The following is a 22970-nucleotide window of genomic DNA, read 5'->3' as shown; positions in this document are numbered from 1 at the left end:
CACTGTTGACTTTCTATAAGCTCGAACCAGTCTGCCCATTCTCCTCTGACCTCTGGCATCAACAAGGCATTTCTGCCCACAGAACTGCCGCTCACTGGATGTTTTTTCTTTTTCGGACCATTCTCTGTAAACTCTAGAGATGGTTGTGCATGAAAATCCCAGTAGATCAGCAGTTTCTGAAATACTCAGACCAGCCCTTCTGGCACCAACAACCATGCCACGTTCAAAGGCACTCAAATCACCTTTCTTCCCCATACTGATGTTTGGTTTGAACTGCAGGAGATTGTCTTGACCGTGTCTACATGCCTAAATGCCGCCATGTGATTGGATGATTAGAAATTAAGCGTTAAGGAGCAGTTGGACAGGTGTACCTAATAAAGTGGCTGGTGAGTGTATATATACATATATATATATATATATATATATATATATATGTGCCATCCATGATAGGAGTATATCGGCAATCCATTAGACGTATCCTTAGGACAGAGGGAGACCACGTGATGTGAACACAGACTTAGGCTACATTCACATTAACATGTGCCCGCCGTAAAGTGGCACTGTGGGCACACGTCGGCGCCAGGGAGCTCACCCCCGCCCCTCTTCATAGAGAAACATGGAGCCGTACGGAGCCGTATTCCAGGAAAAGATAGGACATGTCCTATCTTTTCATGGTGTACGAAACGGTGCCGCACTTGTGCTGGATCATACCGATCCCATAGGGTGCCGTGCGCCCATTGCCATCAACAGGGGACGTATATCTGACGTATATACATCGGCGGTATGTACAACCCCCCATACGGCTGTGTGAATGCAGCCTTATATTGTATATCCTACTAATATGCCAAACCTTTCTTAAACACGAATACCGATAAGCAAAATAAATACCAAATGCAAGAATTATAGTCACAAATTTCCATGTTGTTTTTCTCTTTTTTTTAGGTGAAAACTGGTATTATGATGAACATCATTGGAGTCTTATGTTCCACAATAGCCATCAACAGCTGGGGCCGTCCCATGTTTCATTTGGATACTTTCCCAACCTGGGCAAATGCCACAGATGGAAATTAATGGAAAATCACTTTGAGGCATAGCCAGAAGCCCACAAGATATTGGTTCAGTGATCATAAGGAAGACTATAATGACATCTTGTGAATTGGTGTGAATAATTGATTTGCAAGATATAGTGATCACCCCAAAATAATAGATCAAGGAACAAGAGGAGACCGTTGATCTAAGAGCAAAAAATATATTGATACAATTATCCGAGGAGGTTATATGGGCTGATTTCGGACATTTTTAAACTATGTCTCCTTTTGTAAATACTAATTTTGCACATGTTGTTGTTATTATATTTGTTTCTCTAAGTTGGTGATAATAGTAAAATTTAATAGTAAAATGATATGAGACTGTCAATGGGACAGTCACTGCCACCTCTATACGGGCTGAACTATGGTAGTAGATAATCTGTTGTTGAATCTACAAGGCCATCTATGGGAGAGATCTCGTTTTTGGGGGGTTGCATTGATCATTGTCAGCCCATACACACTGACATTCTCACCAGTGATTCACATTTATTGGGTGAAATTTAAGAACATGTGATTATTTTAGCCAACATAATTACAATCTGTTATTACCTGGAAACAGGTCATCAGTGTTGTTGGGATTTTCGTCAAATGGACAAATCAAAATATTTATATTTTTACGAAAGATGCTCCGATAAATATTGCCTGCCCCTCACCAAATGTCACTGAAGCTTTTTGGCCAGTTTGCATGCTAAATATGGACTACAATGGTCACCCACCAGACAACGACTGTTCAATCACCAACTTTTTAATGTGTATGGCCACCTACAGTCTGGTGGCATTACCCGTTTAGTGAGAGGTGGAGTATGGACAACTGAATAAATTAGTCTTCCTCCATCGATGGTTTACTGCCCAGTTTAATGGGCCCAAAGTCTCCAGTTTTGTATATACACGGTAGATGTAATTCCTCGGTAAATTACCACTCTCAATGTATATGTTTCCAGACTTTTAACTTCAGAGGACTATTAACTATGAAAAATAAAATTATGTTTTTAAAGAAAATTTAAATGTTATATAGTAAAGCTGTATATAACATCTATAAATTGTACATACATAGATTCCTACTATTAAAATGTTTCCATACTGGACCAAAGCCTGTTCTTCATAGTAAGAGCAGTGCTTAGACTACCTTTCATATAATCATAAGAAGCTGATTGGATTCATGGATTCATTACTACAATGAAGAGCAATTTCAGTTTCACATGTGTCTATTCAGTGAATTCATGTTTGCATTGTTGGGCATTATGTACTATACTTATCTGTAATGTAGAGTTGGCCCTGATGTTAATTTGACCTACTCATAAATGCCAACTGTATAAACTTAAAAGGATTGAACAGAAATTTACATTGAGGGTGAATCCGAATTTATAGCCGATCAATTTATAATATATATAATCAATAATTGCCGACATCCAGCCCAAGGTAAACGCAGGACGCAAAGCCGGAAGAAGTTGACTCAGGGCCCTTGTGATAGGCAGAAGCTGTCATTAAAACCTCAGCTCCTATTGAAAATCCTATGCATCATTAAATAGTTGCCTATTTACTTTAATGGGCACCATGTAATAGTATGTTTGTATTGCACAAGCTTCTACAGGAGAATGGAAGAGCTACTTGTACTCCCACCAATCATTGGAATGGAGGCCCTAAGAATGATCCCCCTTTCTTTATATGCAGACGCAGTCTTGCAAGTTTGCACCCACTCCATTAATTGCTATGAGACCACTGGTAAGAGCTCAAGAAGTGGGCTTCCAGAAGACTAGAGGGGCACAAGTGAATCGTAACAATTATGATTCTATTCAGTGTCCAAAAATCATCAGTTTCTAAAAGTCAATGAATCGATAAACAGATTGACTCATCATATGGTTTCCTAAAGATTTATTGAATTCAAAATTTTACTTTTTCTGTAACATGTAATTTACTTGCAGGTGCAACCAGAAAACCTGCAATGGTCACGTACAAGTTGTTATCAAAGATGATCGCCTGATCCCATCAGACCTATTTGTTTATGAGGGTCAACAGGATGGTGTAGAACGCCTGAGATCAGTGACCATCATTTCTAGGACCCTACAGGATATTTATAAGTTTAATAAGATTAGGTTTATCTGTATAAAATATACATTTACCACAGCCACAAATCACTGTTGAAAATTGGGTTGAGTGGACATGAACCCCATTGTTTAGATCCCCAAACCCAGACTTCTATCAAAAGTTTGTGCTTGGCGTTTTAACTCAACATCCACCAGTAACACCCACGATCGGTCATGGCACCACTCGCAGGTATTACCTCTTTAAATGCTGCAGGCAAAGATAATGACCTCATGACCTTGATAAATGCTGGCAAAGCATTTAAAGGGTTAACAACCAAACCAAACTTTGTTCAAGGTTCAGCGGAACTTGATAACCCTGAATGGGTCAACTCATCCCTAGTTGATAATACGCACATTAATGTTAATGCCTCCTTTATTAACTTATATGATGCTTCCAGGGTGTTATGGGATGTGTAATGTGGTATATTTATATGTCACACATATTTTCAATATTTAGGAAATATTATAAATGGTGAAATAGCTAAATACATTTCTCTTTTATAAATTATAAATGTTCCCTTTTATAAATGATTCCCAATAACGGGACATCTTTTACTCGTGCGGATGAGACTTTTGTGGTACAACCCCCTTAATATTTGAAGAGCACTTGAAGGGCATAGAATGTACAAGTATTTATTAAAAAAATTAGAGTTTTTTTTTAACTTACTTAATTTTGAATTTTCCTAAATATATTTTGTATAGCAATGTCAGATGTTAAGATTTTTGATTTCCGTGAATAGTCGCTACTAGACTAGATTGAAATTACATTTTGGAAAATGATCTCATATTCCATTAAGAAGATATATCCAACCTACCTGTACAATAGCTATCTTCCTTTATTCACCAAAAAATGAAACATAGGGGCAGATTTATCAAGTGTCTGAAAGTCAGAATATTTCCAGTTGCCCATGACAACCAATCACAGCTCAGCTTTCATTTTACCAGTGCTCATGAATATTTTAAAGGGGAGCTGTGATTGGAAATATTCAGACACTTGATAAATCTTTACATCTGCAAAGTATATACCCTGGTATATCTCCTGGGCATAGTTTTACCCTAAATGACCTATCTAAGTACAGAAACACACCAAGAAGTCTGGGGTTTCCAAATTATGTAAAACCTGACATCACCACCATAAATTCATACACTGAGAAATAGAGCCATTATGTGTTTTTTTTAGGCTTCAAATATATTTAGGTTTTTTTTAGACTTCAAATATGTCAGACCGATTGCATGGACTGCAAACCTTGTACAGAAGGGGAGTCATTGCATTATACCAAAATATGATTCAAGGACTTCCAGTCTGCCAGCTAGACTTGTGCTGGCACTGTATCAGTTAATACAGTGCTGGCACTGCAGTCTGGCCGGCAGAAGGGATGTTTTTGCATCATAATTTGGTAAAATGCAAGTACTCCCCTTCTGTGCAAGATTTGCAGACCATGGGATTGGGCTAATTTATGGGTCCATTTCCATGGGCTGCACACAATTGTGTGCAAGACGCCTTAATATCTTACATATAATTGGCAGATTGATCCTGAATGGGATAAATTCTGAATTGGATAAAGCCATAGACACATCCAGTCCATGAAGATGATGTGATTGAAGCCTTGTAATATCACTGGAAATTGCTGTAGATGATCCAATGTAAACAGACATGGAGTGCAAAATTTTGAAAAGAAATAAAAAACTGTATTTTACTTGGTGTTTTCCTTAATTTTATACTGCCTACTTCCATAACTAACTACATCGATGTATCCATAAATAATATACATATTTCAAAAGTCAAAAGGGTTGGGCATAAGTAAACGTATTTCATGTTTGACATATTTCTGACAAAAATGATTGACTTTATGAAGAACAATTATATAGAATTCACAAAAGGGAACGTGTCCTTTGAACATGGCCTGTTTTTATGTTTAAACATATATAAACATACAGTACAGACCAAAAGTTTGGACACACAACGAGTTTTCTGTATTTTCATGACTATAAAAATTGTAGATTTACATTGAAGGCATCAAAACTAGGAATTAACACATGTGAAGTTATATACTTAATAAAAAAGTGTGAAAAAACTGAAAATATTTCTTATATTCTAGGTTCTTCAAAGTAGCCACCTTTTGCTTTGATTACTGCTTTGCACACTCTTGGATTCTCTTGATAAGTTTCAAGAGGTAGTCACCTAAAAAGGTATTCACATCACAGGTGCCCTGTAAGGCTTAATAAGTGGGATTTCTTACCTATTTAATGGAGTTGGGACCATTAAATTGGAACTCCTTCAAGACTGTTGGAAGACCATTTCAGGTGACTACCTCTTGAAGCTCCTCAAGAGAATGCCAAGAGCCTGCAAAGCAGTAATCAAAGCAAAATTACCTAGAATATAAGACATATTTTCAGTTTTTTCACACTTTTTTGTTTAGTATATAATTCCCCATTTGTTAATTCATAGTTTTAATGCCTTCAGTGTGGATCTACAATTTATATATTCATTCAAATACAGAAAACTGTGTGAATGTGAAGTTGTGTCCAAACTTTTGGTTGGCACTGTATATTTTTCAGTTATTATGAAAATTTTTGTTAAAATAAATGGCAAAATAGATACCGAATAAAAAGGATACTTTCTATAATGACATTTGTTAAAGGACATCTACCAGAAGGATCAGGGATTGGAAACCAAGTACGCTTACATACTGGTGTGTGCCTCCTTTGGCAGGATCTGCTCTTCGTTTACCTTCTTATGCCTTGTTTTTAAGAAAAAAGGCTTTACAATTATGCAAATGTACCTAAGGGGTTCCAGGCTCCATTAACACCTATGGAGCCCAAAGCCCCTCCGACTCATTTGTATAATTTTAAAAGACTTTTTTTTCTTAATAACAAGGGCATATGGAATTTAAAAGAAGAGCAGATCCAGCCTGAGGGATCACACACCAGCATATAAGTGTACTTGTTTTACAATCTTTCATCCTGGTGGTAGATGTCCTTTAAAAAGTTAAAAGCCTGGAGATTTGCTTGGAAGGTCTATGAAAACTTTAACTTAAAAGACATCCACCACCAGGATCAAGAATTGTAAACCAAATACACTTTCATGCTGGTGTGATCCTCCTCTGGCAGGATATGTTTAGCTTCTTAGGACCTCGTTTCTACAAATAAAAAAACTTTTAAAATTATGCAAATTAGCCTGAGAGGCTCCAGGCTCTAGGTGTTAATGGAACCCAGAGCACTTAAGGCTCATTTACATGATGTTTAAAGTCATTTAAAAATAAGAGCTAAAATAAAAGCAGATCCTGCCAGAGGGAGCACACACTAGTATGTCAGCATGCTTGGTTTACAATCCTTCATCCTAGGGGGAAGATTTTTTTTAAACTTTCACAGGCTCTTTATGATCTGCACAAATTATAAAAACCACATGCTCAAGGGTGTTTTTATGGCATTCGAAAGAATATGAAATTATACAACAAATTGTGTGAAAAAATAAATAAATATTGGTTTAAATGGTAAATTTGGTCCATTTCTGTGCCTTGTGATAAATGGAAGCTAGAAATTTGTTATGTTTGGTTTTCAATAATAAGCACGTCTAAGCTAAAAAAGATGAAAATTACTACATGATTATGGATAAACATATGTTTACCTCTCACTGTGAAGTGTAATATGTAGGTAGATAAAGCTGTAGATATTTCATATTACAAACTGTCTGTAAGCTAAGCTGAAATACTCCAAATCACTGTAAATAACCTTTAGGAGCACTTTTCTAGACAATATAGTTTAATTCTTCTCCGTAGCTAAACTGGGGATTTATCAAATGTGATGGTTCATGTTGTTTAGTAGTCTTTGACTCAAGTTAATTTGGTGGGGAAGAGGTTATTTGCAGAGATAGTGGTCTCCTAAAATTGGTGACTTTTGGAGTTAAAAAACCCCCCAATATATCTGGTAATAGTGGTGATAGGTCTGATATAATAGATAAACTCTTTAAATATCCCACAACCAAAACTAGACAAGTGGGCAAGGCCACTCAGCCTCATTCTGATATTCAAGATATTGAAAAGGAGCAGACATTAGGAGGCTCCAGATATGATGTTTTATCATCTGAGGGAGAGGAGTTAGATCCCAATTGTATTTTGATACAGATCTTAGATTAAAAAAGACAAAAGTACAGATATCACCTTGCTAAAGGAGAACTTAACAAGGATTCGAGATACAGTAAAAGAAACAAAACAACAGGTTAAATGCCAACAAAAGGTTTATAAAGAAAATAATTGAGACAATGGGGAGGGAAAATAAGATATAGAAAGAAAGACCTATCTAGAAAATAGGTCTCAGAGATCTAATCTTTGAATAACAGGATTCCCAGAAGGTACAGCAGAAGCTGATACTGATATTTTCTTTGAAAACTGGTTCAGGGAAACACTAAAGATTGAGGGCTATCAAAACTTGTCACGGGTGCTCCTGCGACCCACAACCCGTGTCGCAGGAGCACCTGTGCCCCTCTCCGCTGCCCCGGACCCCTGCTGGTTAACTCACCTCACCTCGATCCAGCGCTGGCTCTGGTGGTCTGGTTCACACTTCCCCACCTCCTAAGGCATGTGTGTGCCAGATTCCAGAGATTTAAAGGGCCAGCACACCGATAATTGGCACTGGCCGGCCGCCCGTTCCGTTTAAATTGCAGCCCCTTCCTGTGTCCCCTACGATAGCTTTCTACTTTGTTCCATGCCCTTTGTGATTATCCTGATTTCCCGTTGTGACCTCGATTCCATTCCTGACTTTGCTCCTGTGCTGCCTGTCCTGACCTACTGCTATGTCCCCGACTCTGATCCTGTGATGCCTGTCTCGACCTCCTGCCTGTCCCTGCCACAGGTTTGCCTTATGATTCTGTACTTTGCCTTTGCTGCCACCATGGAGTAAGTTGTTACATCATCGTCCACTGTGTACACACATCGTTAGACCGGTGTACACACTAGGGGCCGCATAAAACAGAGCTGTTGTTGTTTTTTGTGTATCATCCCATCTAGACCCAAGAAAGAAGGAAGTCCCCTCCCTGTCCTTATCAGAATGCAGTCCTTCTCACTACAAGTTTGTATTTAGCTGTAAGAACTACATGAGAAAATGCAGATCATCGCACCATTTCACGCACCGGTAGTGGGTGGGGTCAACAGACAAAGGGAGAAAAAGTTAGTGGAACGATTGGGACACTTTTGAACAAAGGCATGAGTGGGGGGTTAGTAAGGTTTATTGTGCCTGTTCTTGATTACATATTACATACCCTACCTGAGGGGGCTGGTAGTTTAGTTTTGTTAAAGCCGTGGACAATAAGTAAAAGCCCATAAAAGCCACATAGAATTTGCATTAATGAACATGTAAGGATTGTCTTTTTGGAAACAAACATTTGACACATTTAGGACCTTTTCTGGTAAAATGTGTGGGGTTTTCGGAACAATCACTATTACTTTGTAGCAAATTAGAGAGTTCAGCAGCTGAATACATAGTAGGGGTTAAGGACAGCACCACATTTATCATATAGTATATAATTTTGGTCTCGCTTCTGAAAGACCAGAGAACATGAAATCACAGCCTACACATAGAAATTACACATTCCCGGAGAGAAATAGAACAGGTCATCTCATTGTATATTAAAAATATAATAATCTGTCCACTCAAATGTTTGTATTGCTAGAAGAAGGATGAGAAAGACACAATGTTCACCTTCTCCATTCCTATCCATCAGCACCAACAACACAAGAAAATCATCTGCTTAATATTTTCTATTTATGTTTCATATATACAAGACCAGGTTGGCTCCAGGTTTCAGTTGGCCCCTGGGTGACAGAGCCTCGGTAGGCCCCTTTGCAGGCGGCATTCAAAAATCAAAAACTAAAAGAGGCTCCTGTTCCCTAAAATATTCCCTAGTTTATCATCCCAAACAGCTCACTCATGGTTATTTTATAAAAAGCCCCCCACACCCTCTATGGTTTGATTAAATACAGTCCCCTCACACCCATGGATTCCTTATCTACAGCCACATGTGTGCCCCCCAGCAGCTCTGGGCCCTGGCACTTGCTCAGGTATGCCCAGTGCTGAAGCCGACCTTGTACAAGATTATTTTTATGTTTGGTGGCTAACAGTTTTTATATCCGAAGGGTGGGGGTATCAAACACTGGTGCAATGTGCGCTAGGGCCTGATGTTAACCCTGCCCCTTTGCTTGCGCCAGATATATCAAAATGCTCTGGTCTATTAATACATCTGGTTGAAAGCCATAAAGGAAATTTCTATGCCAAGCTCTTCCTGGCATAGAAGTATGTGATAACCTGAGCCAAGAACTGGTGCAGGCTATAGCCAGTGTGTTGGTGTGGGGCATCCACAGCCTGGTACAGAAAGTTCATGTTGTGTGGAGCTGGTGTAAGGGTAGAAATAGCCAGTAGAAGTCTTGATAAATCCTCCCAATGGTTTTTTATCAGAAGGTAATTAAACATTAAATTCAACTGGTCCCAATATAAAGTAACATGTACAGAAACAAAAAAGCATTTTATTTAAATATATTAATAAATGGGTTCATTATTTTCTGATTAAACTTCTCAAATGGCCTTAATGTGTGGGTACTGGACCCTTCGATCCTCTTTGGGTACATCTTCTTCTCTGCTGGAACTGCGGGCATTCAATGCATGTGCAGTTGAGATTATAATATCCTTATTACTAGATGCAACGGAATGAGCCATTTCTCGAGACGATAGTTGAGTTGCAACAGTCAGACATCAGTTATTCATGGATCATCATAAACTAATGTATAGGTTGTTGGGTCGGTTAGAATAGTGGCCATGGGAACTGATCTGTTAAAAAGTATTGAATTTATTGCAGCTGTGTGCCCGGACAGCCCATAAACGTTTTCCACTATCATGTGTTTCTAGAAACTCATCTCTTCTCACCATTTTTGAGGAGTATTTTTAGGAAGAGTATAACATTTTCAGTAATACAAATAAATAACTCCTTGGCATATATAGTGTTAATAGACAAATATTTATATAAGAAAATCATTGCAGCCACTGTTTCAGTGCTTAAATTGAATAAAGGGTGTACAACCTTTTTCTGTCTCCTCACAAAATTTCAACCTACAGAGCGGACTCTGGTTGGCGCCTCAGACCCCCCCCCCTCTCCAGAATATGGATGACCTCCCTGTCCAATCTATGGCTGACAACCTAGACCACCCCCTTGTCCAGACTATGGATGATGCCTTAGACCCTCCTGTCCAGGCTATGAATGGCGCCCAAGATCCGTATGGCTATGTTTGGGCTATGGCTGATGCCCCAGAGCATGTCCAGGCTATGGTTGGTGCCACAGACCCCCTGTCCAGGCTATGTTTGATGCCATAGACCCACCTGTCTAGGCTATGGTTGATGCCACAGACCCATCTGTCCAGGCTATGGCTGATGCCCCAGACCCACCTGTCCAGACTATGGCTGACACTGGCTCCCCAGATCAGACTATGACTAACACCCCAGACTGGAATGTGGCTAATGCCACATATTTAGCCACAGATTTAACATTTTTTATTTAATGTATTTGGGAGTAGGGGGGTTGATAACGCTTTAATTTTTTTAACTTTTTGAAATTTTTTGCTTGTTTTTTTATTACAGGCATTAAACTGTAGCTCCACTTAACAGAGAACTGTTATATACACTGGTATGTATGTTATATACAGATCACATGTAACAATGATCTTATGGCCTACCCGTTTAACCCCTCCACACAAATGTAGACCACCAGGGAAGCTGGAATTAACCTCTCAACAAGATAGAATACAAAATACACTGGCCTTATCCCACTTAATGTCCTAGACCACCAACAAAGTTGGCATTCCCTTTACTCTTCTAAATATGAACATAGTCTGAATTTATTTTTTCATGGTGTTTTAGTCCCCAAAAAACTATACATCTTAAATCACTCATCTTTTTTTGTTCATTTCATTTAAGCATCTGGCATCCAAACAAAAGCTGGTTGTGAAAACTTCATAAAGAATAGTTAAATCAGTCCTGAAAGAAGAATGCAAATGATGGGTTATAAGAATATGACCCATAATTTACCATACTTGAAGGTCATGACTAACAGCATCATTTTCTTTTTATCTTCTGTATTTATATACTTTGAGAAGCTATTGTAATGCTCAACTTCTTCCTACCCACCAACAACTGCTCAAAACTTTCAGGCTTTAATTGAGTTTTACACAGCAATAAAACAATACTACATCATTCTTTCAAAAACTTCGGATAATAGATCTCACTCCAAAAAATATTTTTGATACATAAAAAGGATGTGAGGTTTGCAATAATCTTGATCATATAAAATGCTGTATGTTAGGCCCCTTTAACACGAACATATACAATCCTCGAGCTGGAGAATGTTCAACTGAAGAACGGTGAACCCCTCTCCAGAGCGACGGCAGAACGTACGGGAGAAGATAAAGCATGCTCTATTTTTTACCGATAGTGACACAGTACAATGACATGCGCGTTTGCTCACCGTACCATGGCCGGACGCCTTAGGCATCTACGGAGACAAATGTCGACCCCCCCCCCCAACATTGCCTACAAGGGGACTTAGAAATATTTATACTGAAATCGGTACATTTGGCCTGTTTGTGTGATTATGCATTACCCTGCTGTATTGTTTTAGTCATAGCTAAATACAGTCATTAAATATTTTAGCAAGAAGTCCTAATCATTGAACAATATTTCCAAAAAATCCAAAAGGACAGGATATTTTCAGACATATAACAAAACCATAATGATTCATAAAGAATATGTGATGTATTTATATCTCAGAACAGTGATATGAATGGTAATCAGTGGTTAGCACTACAGCCTTGTAGCACTGGGGTCCTGGGTTCAAGTCCCATCTAGGTAAACATCTGCAAAGAGTTTGTATGTTCTCTCCGTGTTCGGTTGGGTTTTCTGCAGGTTATCCAGTGTCCTCCCACACTCCAAAACATACTGGTAGGTTGAGTAGATTGTTTGCCCCATTAGGGACAGTGACTGTCCATGTGACTTTTTCATGACATTGGAAATGACCACTGTGTTTAAGCCATAGAATAAAAGAGAGTCATCCGTCACACGTGCACTGAACAGAGCTGTCTGCTCCTTGTTCCATTCAGCTGAATACAACTGGTTGTTGTACACATTTGGTATCATATTTATCCTTTCCTTAGCAGGCCCTTTAACATTTTAGCGCTTCCATTTTCCATCTTTACGTATAATTTTTATTTTTACATTTTACAGAGACATTTAATGGCTTGTTATCTTCAGGACAAATTGTGCTTTCTATTCTATATTTTTGTTGCACCCTTTTCTTACAGGCTTTGTTTTTATATCTTTTCCTGTGGATCTGTACAAATACCAAATTTGTATAGGTTTATTATGTTTTAATACTAAAAACAAATTATAACCTTTTGTAAAAATAAAAAGTTTTGCCATATTCCAAAATAACTTTTCAACACTAAGGTGTCATCTTTTTGCAGGACCAGCTGAGACTTACCGTACTTTATATTGCTACCATTTTGGGGACTGTCCGAACTTTTGATAAATTTTTATGCGTTTGGGGAAAAAGTGGCGATATGGAAATGTGGGTGCTATTTTGCATTACAGGGTTCTCCCCAGGGAATGATCGCTTTTATTTTTTTGTAGCTGTGAAATTTCTGGACACAGAACATGTGTTCTGTGTTTCACTTATTTATTTTTACAGTTTCAGTTCTAGGTAAAGGGGGTGAGTTGAATTATATATATATTTTTTTTTTTAATTATGTCAGTCCCTCTAGGGTACTTTAACCTAAGGGGGTCTGATCACTCTTACAATATATTACAACACAACTGTATTGCAGTATATTGTGAATACAGGCAGTGCGACACAGGATTGCCATGAGAACCAAGATTAATAATTAAGTTTAATTATAGACACCTTTGATAATTGTTATAGCTGTTTATTGTAACCCAAGGCTTAAGTACAGAAAATTACCAACATCCAGAGGTCCGTTTGTAACTAAGGGTCATCTGTAAGTCGAGTGTTCTTAAGTAGGGGACCCCCTGTATACTGCTTTGGTATTACACTCTGTCTCTGTCAAACTACAATATCTACTACTACTACTACTTTATCAGGCTCCCAGGTGTCATGGCAACCAATTTAAACTTTTAAACATGGCGGCGCCCATGGGGAAAGCTCTTAAGTGTTGTGTTGGGGTTCCCCTAGCACCTAACAAGCTATCTGACGCAATCAGTGTCACCAATGACCGCAGAAGTTACTGGCAGATGTTAGCTGTATAATAATGACACATATGGAGAGAGCTCACGTATACAATTGTCCAATGTATATATAGAGATACAGCAGTAAGTGGTTCACTAATTATATAAAAATCTAACTTGTTTCTTTTGTTTCAGATTAGAATAATGATAAATATGTGAACAGAGTAATAAAGATGTGAACATATTCTACCAAAATGCTTACTACAATTTAATTAAAGAGTCATACAGGTAAACTATTTTGGGTTAGCTGCCAGTGAATTGTGGGGGTAACTCCCAGAACATTGCTGATGGCCGATGGCCAAGCGCATACTCTTCATAAAATGTTGATTAGCTTTCTGGGATAATAGATATAAGACGCTCGTCTAATTCATTAGCAACAGTCGTTACACTTGATGCTTCCTGAATATCATCTATCTCTGCAAGTCCTGAACAAACAATTGACAAAGATCTCTGCGTAGAATTTCCTTTAGATACATCTCATTAAAATACAGAATTTAGTTCATGTGGAAGTCAGGGCAAATAAAAATTATTTAAAAAGCAACTGTGTAGCTTCACTGTAGCTAAAAAGCATATTACTGACTATGTGGGAGACACTAGGACATATTCACACACTGGGGACGATTTATGAAAAGTCTCTTAAAGTAAAGTCACATGCACAGAACATCATTTTTTTGGCTAACGGATAGCACACGGCTCGGTGTATTTCTATGGGCTCACACACACGGAGGTGATTTCCATGGTCGTTGTAGTTTATATGGGACAACTGTCTATTCTACGGATATGTCCCGTGTGACTCCAGCCTCAAAGGATAGTCCCAACTGGAACATATCCCATTGAGGAAAATAGAAAACGTAATGCACATGTGCAGTTATCTCTTAAAGAGGACCTGTCACCAGAATTTCAACCCTCACACCAGTAATACCTGCTCGTAAAGGGTTAAAAGACCTCTCCATATCACCTAAAATTATCTGAGGCTCTGTACCATAATTACAGCCATTTTTTCTGATATGAAAATGAGTAGATGAGACAATTTCTGATGAAAAGAGTCAAGTTTCCTCCATGGCTGCCAGTGAACCACGCCTCCTTATTTCGACTGACATCTCAGTGTCTGTTCAAATCGTGGCCTGCACAGACAGGAATTCCAATTCATGCCCTTACCAGGATGCAGTTCCTCTCTCTGTATGGTGTATTTAGCAGTGAACAGAGAAACTGCAGTTTTTCTCACTATTTCATCTGCAGTGGGTAGGACCAATAGACAATGGGGCGGGTCCAATGTAGATTAAGGTGGAGAACATTCAGGGAAGGATGTTACAGAGCGGAGGAGTCTGATTTAAGATGGGACGCTAGCACTGCACTTTTTAATAAATGCATATTGAGGGGGTTGAATAAGGGCGCATTCACACTGCCAATCCCCGCCATACCGTAGCACGGCGGGCACACGGCGGCGTCAGGGAGAGGAGGAGGGGATGAGCGCTGCTCACCCAAGCCCCTCTCCATAGAGGAATATGGAGCACGGCGCTGTAAGCTGACAAAAGATAGGACATGTCCTATCTTTTCACGGGGTACGGAGCGGTATGGTTCCGCGCGTGTGCTGCACCGTACGGTCCCGTTGCAGTCTATAAGGGACGTATAGTGGCCACATATATACGCACCCCATACAGCAGTGTGAATATAGCCTAAGGTTTATTGCGCCTGTTCTTGATGACAAGTTCCTTTTAATTGACTGGTAAATATCCCTTTAAACACATACTGTCCTACTGTAAGGTAATACTATTACAGTAATTACAGGAAGAAAATGTGCAAAATGCATGTAATTTCAAGGCTGCTCCTACCATATATAGGGATACTAATGATACCTTATGCTATATAATGGACGGTAATGATAATTTCATCTCAACCCCCGAATGAGGTACCAGAAACTTTTATCTGAATCTGGATTTCTGTGCACCTCTCTTATGTAAAGAAACATTGCAGGAGTAACAGAATAGCCTATCCCTTTGTGTATTATTATAAGTTTGTACTACTGAGGTCATCATATGCAGATACTATCACACATGAATGTTCAGCAAATATTAGTATTGGCTTAGGATTTTACTATTTCCATATGATTTCTCTTACTTTATGCATTTATGTAACACAAGCACAGTTCATCTGTACAGAGATTTCAAGACAGAAAGACTCTTGAGATGCTCCCACACATAAGGAATATGCTAATAAGTTTTCTCTGATGGGAAAAAGAAGTATCCAGTTAGTATTGAGCTCACTGCCCCCCGATCCACCGGGAAGTCAATGGAAATCCGTAATGAAACCTCCAGCATGCCCCGGGAAAGTTCACCGGGGTAAGTACAATATGGGTGACCCTATTAGGACATTGTATAGACATTATAGATCAATGCCGACTTTCAAGAAGCCTTATGACTAGAGATGAGCGAGCACTAAAATGCTCGGGTACTCGTTATTCGAGACGAACTTTTCCCGATGCTCGAGTGCTCGTTTCGAGTAACGAGCCCCATTGAAGTCAATGGGAGACTCGAGCATTTTTCAAGGGGACCAAGGCTCTGCACAGGGAAGCTTGGCCAAACACCTGGGAACCTCAGAAAAGGATGGAAACACCACGGAAATGGACAGGAAACAGCAGGGGCAGCATGCATGGATGCCTCTGAGGCTGCTTAAATGCACCATTATGCCAAAATTATGGCCAACAGCATGGCCATGACAGAGTGACAGAATGAAGCTAGATAGCATCTAAAACATCCAATAATTGACCCTGACACTATAGGGGACGGCATGCAGAGGCAGCGGCAGCAGCGGAAGGCTAGAGAGTGGCATGGCGACATACCCTAAATGGACTCAGGCTTCAAACCAATGGGTAGCAGAGAGGAACCAAAGGAGGTGAGCAAGAAGCGCTCAAATAATATTGGTACATGATAAAAGTTTGCCAGTATATTTTGTGGATTACACAGCAGGGTGGCGACAAAGTTAACATGGAAGCCATGAAAACAATCCAAAATTCTGCCTCACACAGCTCGTTTGATAAGGGGACGATGTATGGAGGCAGTGAACTAGTAGTAGATTAAAGGTGCTGCAGTTAAAACTATGTTAGTTGGTTCTTGGCATGGAGCTGGCGCTCCGCTGCCAGGCGAGCTTTCGCCAATCCAAGCCCCTGTCTCTAGGCTACTCCCCAAACAGCACTTCTAAGAACCTTTCGGATAAGATCAAGTGTAGTAGCGTTCTTATAAGTTTGGGATATGGCGGGTGAGGGGAATGTACACATCTGCGCAAGAAGCGCTGAAATAATATCCGTAAATGAAAAAAGTTTTCCAGTATATTTTGTGGCTTACACAGCAGGGTGGCGACAAAGTTAACAACTTTGATGTGGAATCCATGAAAACAACCCAAATTTCGGCCTGACAAAGTTAACAAGTTTGATGTGGAATGCCCTGCAATAGCTCTTGGGCGGTGTGCCTTTTATCACCTAGGCTCAGCAGTTTGAGCACCGCCTGCTGTCGCTTAGCAACGGCACTGCTGCTGTGCCTAGAGCTACCGACTGATGGCGCCATGCCCACGGATGGTAATTCGGAGGAGGAGGAGGTGGAGGAGGGGTGGGAGGATTTGGAGGTATAGTAGGCCTTTGAGACCTGGACCGAGGTAGGCCCCGCAATCCTCTGCGTCGGCAGTATATGACCAGCCCCAGGGTCAGACTCGGTCACAGCCTGCACCAAGATAAGTGTAGTAGCGTTCTTATAAGTTTGGGATATGGCGGGTGAGGGGAATGTAAACAGATGCGCAAGAAGCGCATGATGCGCATGGAGCTGGCGCTCCGCTGCCAGGCGAGCTTTCGCCAATCCAAGCCCCTGTCTCTAGGCTACTCCCCAAACAGCACTTCTAAGAACCTTCTGTATAAGATCAAGTGTAGTAGCGTTCTTATAAGTTTAGGATATGGCGGGTGAGGGGAATGTAAACAGATGCGCAAGAAGCGCTGAAATAATATCCGTAAATGGTAAAAGTTTGCCAGTGTATTTTGTGGATAACACAGCAGGGTGGCGACAAAGTTAACAACTTTGATGTAGAATCCATGAAAACAACCCAAATTTCGGCCTGACAAACCTCGTTTGATAAAGGGACGATGTATGGAGGCAGCTATATGGACGACTTTTGGAGGTAGCAATGGAGACAACGTGTGGAGGCTGCTATGGAGACAATTCAATTTGGATAGTGCCTGTATGTGGCAGTCCAAAAAATTTTTCAAACCAGAGGAGCAGGTAGGTGGCCCTCCAGAAAAATGGAATAGATTGAGTGCCTGTATGTGGCAGTCCAAAAAAGTTTTTAAACCAGAGGAGCAGGTAGGTGGCCCTCCAGAAAAATGGAATAGATTGAGTGCCTGTATGTGGCAGTCCCAAAAAATTGTTTAAAACAGAGGACCGGAAAGGTGGCCCTCCAGAAAAATTGAATAGATTGAGTGCCTGTATGTGGCACTCCCAAAAATTGTTTAAAACAGAGGACCGTGTCGGTGGCCCTCCAGAAAAATTAAATGCATAAAGTACTATACCTAGAGCCAGTGGGCCCTGTCAAAAAACAGCCAGTTTCCTCTGCTTTACTGTAGAAAGAGGAGGAGAAGGAGGAAAATGAGGAGGAGGAGGAGTGGATAAATTATTCAGGTTGAGCTTCCTTCACCTGCTGGAGATTTGAAATTAGGAGAAATCCATGCTTTATTCATCTTGATAAGCGTCAGCCTGTCAGCGCTGTCAGTCGACAGGCGTGTACGCTTATCGGTGATGATGCCACCAGCTGCACTGAAAACCCGCTCTGACAAGACGCTAGCGGCAGGGCAGGCAAGAACCTCCAAGGCGTAGAGCGCCAGTTCGTGCCACATGTCCAGCTTTGAAACCCAGTAGTTGTAGGGAGCTGTGTGATCATTTAGGACGATGGTATGGTCAGCTACGTACTCCCTCACCATCTTTCTGTAAAGATCAGCCCTACTCTGCCGAGACTGGGGACAGGTGACAGTGTCTTGCTGGGGTGACATAAAGCTGGCAAAAGCCTTGTAAAGCGTACCCTTGCCAGTGCTGGACAAGCTGCCTGCTCGCCTACTCTCCCTCACTACTTGTCCCGCAGAACTACGCACTCTGCCGCTAGCGCTGTCAGAAGGGAAATACTGTTTCAGCTTGTGCACCAGGGCCTGCTGGTATTCATGCATTCTCACACTCCTTTCCTCTCCAGGGATGAGAGTGGAAAGATTTTGCTTGTACCGTGGGTCCAGGAGAGTGAACACCCAGTAATCGGTGCTGGAATAAATTCTTTGAACGCGAGGGTCACGGGATAGGCAGCCTAGCATGAAATCTGCCATATGCGCCAGAGTACCAACGCGTAAGAATTCACTCCCCTCACTGGCCTGACTGTCCATTTCCTCCTCCTCCAACTCCTCCAACTCCTCTTCTTCTGCCCATACACGCTCAACAGTGTAGGACTCAACAATGGTCCCCTCTTGTGTCTCGCCAACATTCTCCTCCTCTTCCTCCTCATCCTCCTCCACCTCCTCCGATATGCGCTGAGAAACAGACCTAAGGGTGCTTTGGCTATCAACAAGGGAATCTTCTTCCCCTGTCTCTTGTGAGGAGCGCAAAGCTTCCGACTTCATGCTGACCAGAGAGTTTTTCAACAGGCCAAGCAGCGGGATGGTGAGGCTGATGATGGCGGCATCGCCACTGACCATCTGTGTTGACTCCTCAAAGTTACTCAGCACCTGACAGATATCAGACATCCACGTCCACTCCTCATTGTAGACTTGAGGAAGCTGACTGACCTGACTACCAGTTCTGGTGGAAGTTGACATCTGGCAGTCTACAATCGCTCGGCGCTGCTTGTAAACTCTGGATAACATGGTCAGTGTTGAATTCCACCTCGTGGGCACGTCGCACAACAGTCGGTGAGCGGGCAGTTGGAGGCGGCGCTGCGCTGCCCTGAGAGTGGCAGCATCTGTGCTGGACTTCCTGAAATGCGCACAGATGCGGCGCACCTTCGTGAGCAAATCAGACAGATTGGGGTATGTCTTGAGGAAACGCTGAACTATCAGATTTAACACATGGGCCAGGCATGGCACATGTGTCAGTCTGCCGAGTTGCAGAGCCGCCACCAGGTTACGGCCGTTGTCACACACAACCATGCCTGGCTTCAGGTTCAGCTGTGCCAGCCACAGATCAGTCTGCGCCGTGATGCCCTGTAATAGTTTTTGGGCGGTGTGCCTTTTATCGCCTAGGCTCAGCAGTTTGAGCACCGCCTGCTGTCGCTTAGCGACGGCACTGCTGCTGTGCCTAGAGCTACCGACTGATGGCGCCATGCCCACGGATGGTCGTTCGGAGGAGGAGGTGGAGGAGGGGTGGGAGGAGGAGGAGGCATAGTAGGCCTCAAACACCTGGACCGAGGTAGGCCCCGCAATCCTCGGCGTCGGCAGTATATGACCAGCCGCAGGGTCACACTCGGTCCCAGCCTCCACCAAGTTAACCCAATGTGCCGTCAGAGATATATAGTGGCCCTGCCCGGCAGCACTCGTCCACGTGTCCGTGGTCAGGTGGACCTTGTCAGAAACGGCGTTGGTCAGGGCACGGATTATGTTGTCTGACACGTGCTGGTGCAGGGCTGGGACGGCACATCGGGAAAAGTAGTGGCGGCTGGGGACCGAATACCGAGGGGCGGCCGCCGCCATGAGGCTGCGAAAGGCCTCGGTCTCTACTAGCCTATAGGGCAGCATCTCCAGGCTTAGCAATCTGGAAATGTGCACATTAAGGGCTTGGGCGTGCGGGTGGGTTGCACTATATTTGCGTTTCCGCTCCAGCGTCTGGGGTATGGAGAGCTGAACGCTGGTGGATGCTGTGGAGGATCGTGGAGGTGACGATGGGGTTTTTGTGGCAGGGTCCTGGGCAGGGGGCTGACTATCAGCTGACACAGGGGAAGGAGCAGTGGTGTGCACGGCCGGAGGTGAACGCGCTTGTTGCCACTGAGTGGGGTGTTTAGCATTCATATGCCTGCGCATACTGGTGGTAGTTAAGCTAGTAGTGGTGGAACCCCTGCTGATCCTGGTTTGGCAAATGTGGCACACCACAGTCCGTCGGTCATCCGGTGTTTCCTTAAAGAACCTCCAGACTTCTGAAAATCTAGCAGGAGCCCTCGCCACGGGAGCTTCACTAGTTGACACATTTGGCGCTGATGCACCAGCTCTGGCCCTGCCTCTCCGTCTGGCCCCACCACTGCCTCTTCCAACCTGTTCTGGTCGAGGACTCTCCTCCGTCTCAGAAGCACTGTGTTCACCCGGCCTCTCAACCCAGCTTGGGTCTGTCACCTCATCATCCTCCGATCCCTCAGTCTGCTCCCCCCTCGGACTTCCTGCCCTGACAACAACTTCCCCACTGTCTGACAACCGTGTCTCCTCATCGTCGGACACCTCTTTACACACTTCTTCCACTACGTCAACAAGGTCATCATCACCCACAGACTGCGACTGGTGGAAAACCTGGGCATCGGAAAATTGCTCATCAGCAACCGGACAAGTGGTTTGTGACTGTGGGAAGGGTCCAGAAAACAGTTCCTCAGAGTATGCCGGTTCAAATGGCAAATTTTGCTGGGAGGGGGCAGACTGGGGGGGAGGAGGCTGAGGTGCAGGAGCTGGAGGAGTGCCGATTTCGGTGACATGGGTGGACTGCGTGGAAGACTGACTGGTGGACAAATTGCTCGAAGCATTGTCGGCAATCCACGACATCACCTGTTCGCACTGTTCTGGCCTCAACAGTGCTCTACCACGAGTCCCAGTAACTTCAGACATGAACCTAGGGAGTGTAGCTCTGCGGCGTTCCCCTGCTCCCTCATAAGCAGGTGGTGTCTCACCCCGCCCAGGACCACGGCCTCTGACCCCTGCAGTAGTTGGACGCCCACGTCCCCGCCCTCGTCCTCTACCCCTAGCCCTCGGGTTAAACATTTTGAAAATGAGAGTTATAACTTGTATTTTTTTTTTCACTTTTTTTTTTTCACTTTTTTTTTTTTTTTTTTTTTTTTTGTGTTTTTTAGTTTTTAAAACCAAACGATGCTATCCTATTGCTATGGCTATTTTCTAGCCAAGTATTACAGCACACTACTATGCCAGATGAGATGACGCTGAGTTATGAAAAAAATAAACGTAAAATAAAAAAGGAAATGGCAGACTGTGCCTAGTTGAAATACAACCCCGGGCCCTAATAAATTTTCCCACTTCGGTCTTTGCGATGGATATGTGCGTCACTAAAACACAGTGGTCGCAAGTCTGACTCCAAATTGCTCCCAATTTGATAGTAGATGCACTGCAGCAAGTACAGCCACCAGCAGATCAACCAGAAATCAAATATATATAACGCTACTGTAGGCGTAATTAAGACGTTTGTATTCTCCTATGGCTATTTTCTAGCCAAGTATAACAGCACACTACTATGCCAGATGAGATGACGCTGAGTTATGAAAAAAATAAACGTAAAATAAAAAGAAACTGGCAGACTGTGCCTAATTGAAATACAACCCCGGGCCCTAATAAATTTTCCCACTTCGGTCTTTGCGATGGATATGTGCGTCACTAAAACACAGTGGTCGCAAGTCTGACTCCAAATTGCTCCCAATTTGATAGTAGATGCACTGCAGCAAGTACAGCCACCAGCAGATCAACCAGAAATCAAATATATATAACGCTACTGTAGGCGTAATTAAGACGTTTGTATTCTCCTATGGCTATTTTCTAGCCAAGTATAACAGCACACTACTATGCCAGATGAGATGACGCTGAGTTATGAAAAAAATAAACGTAAAATAAAAAGAAACTGGCAGACTGTGCCTAATTGAAATACAACCCCGGGCCCTAATAAATTTTCCCACTTCGGTCTTTGCGATGGATATGTGCGTCACTAAAACACAGTGGTCGCAAGTCTGACTCCAAATTGCTCCCAATTTGATAGTAGATGCACTGCAGCAAGTACAGCCACCAGCAGATCAACCAGAAATCAAATATATATAACGCTACTGCAGGCGTAATTAAGACGTTTGTATTCTCCTATGGCTATTTTCTAGCCAAGTATTACAGCACACTACTATGCCAGATGAGATGACGCTGAGTTATGAAAAAAATAAACGTAAAATAAAAAGAAACTGGCAGACTGTGCCTAATTCTACTCAAACCCCTAATAAATTTTCCCACTTTGGTGTTTGAGGTGGATATGTGTGTCACTAAGAGCTAAACACAACGGTAGCAAGTCCCCCTGCTAATTCCTCACAATATGGTACTAGCTGCAAATAAAAAAAAAAAAAAATTATAACGTTATTGTAGCCCTAAGAAGGGCTGTTGGGTTCTTTAAGAATCACTCCTGCCTAACAGTAAGCTAATAGAACACCCTAACGCTTTCCCTGAGCAGCAGCAGCTCTCTCCCTAGCGGCATCCAGACAGAGAATGATCCGAGCAGCGCGGGCAGCGGCTAGTCTATCCCAGGGTCACCTGATCTGGCCAGCCAAC

General features: G+C 42.2%; 1 protein-coding gene across 3 annotated transcripts in view; it reads left to right on the top strand.

The window, feature by feature from the left end:
* The window catches only part of SLC13A5 (solute carrier family 13 member 5), a 75440-nt gene extending 70571 nt beyond the window's left edge, over nt 1-4869 (top strand). For all 3 annotated transcript variants that reach the window (XM_072138223.1, XM_072138221.1, XM_072138222.1), the window contains one exon: nt 943-4869. In XM_072138223.1, the coding sequence (XP_071994324.1) occupies nt 943-1071 (129 nt within the window). In that variant the 3' untranslated portion in view covers nt 1072-4869. The remainder of the gene's footprint in view (nt 1-942) is intronic.
* The last annotated feature ends 18101 nt before the right edge of the window (nt 4870-22970 follow it).

The sequence above is a fragment of the Engystomops pustulosus genome, chromosome 2, assembly GCF_040894005.1.
Source record: "Engystomops pustulosus chromosome 2, aEngPut4.maternal, whole genome shotgun sequence".
NCBI classification, from domain to species: Eukaryota; Metazoa; Chordata; class Amphibia; order Anura; family Leptodactylidae; genus Engystomops; species Engystomops pustulosus.
The sequence above is the reverse complement of the archived record's forward strand: the minus strand, read 5'-3'. Positions and strand labels throughout refer to the sequence as shown.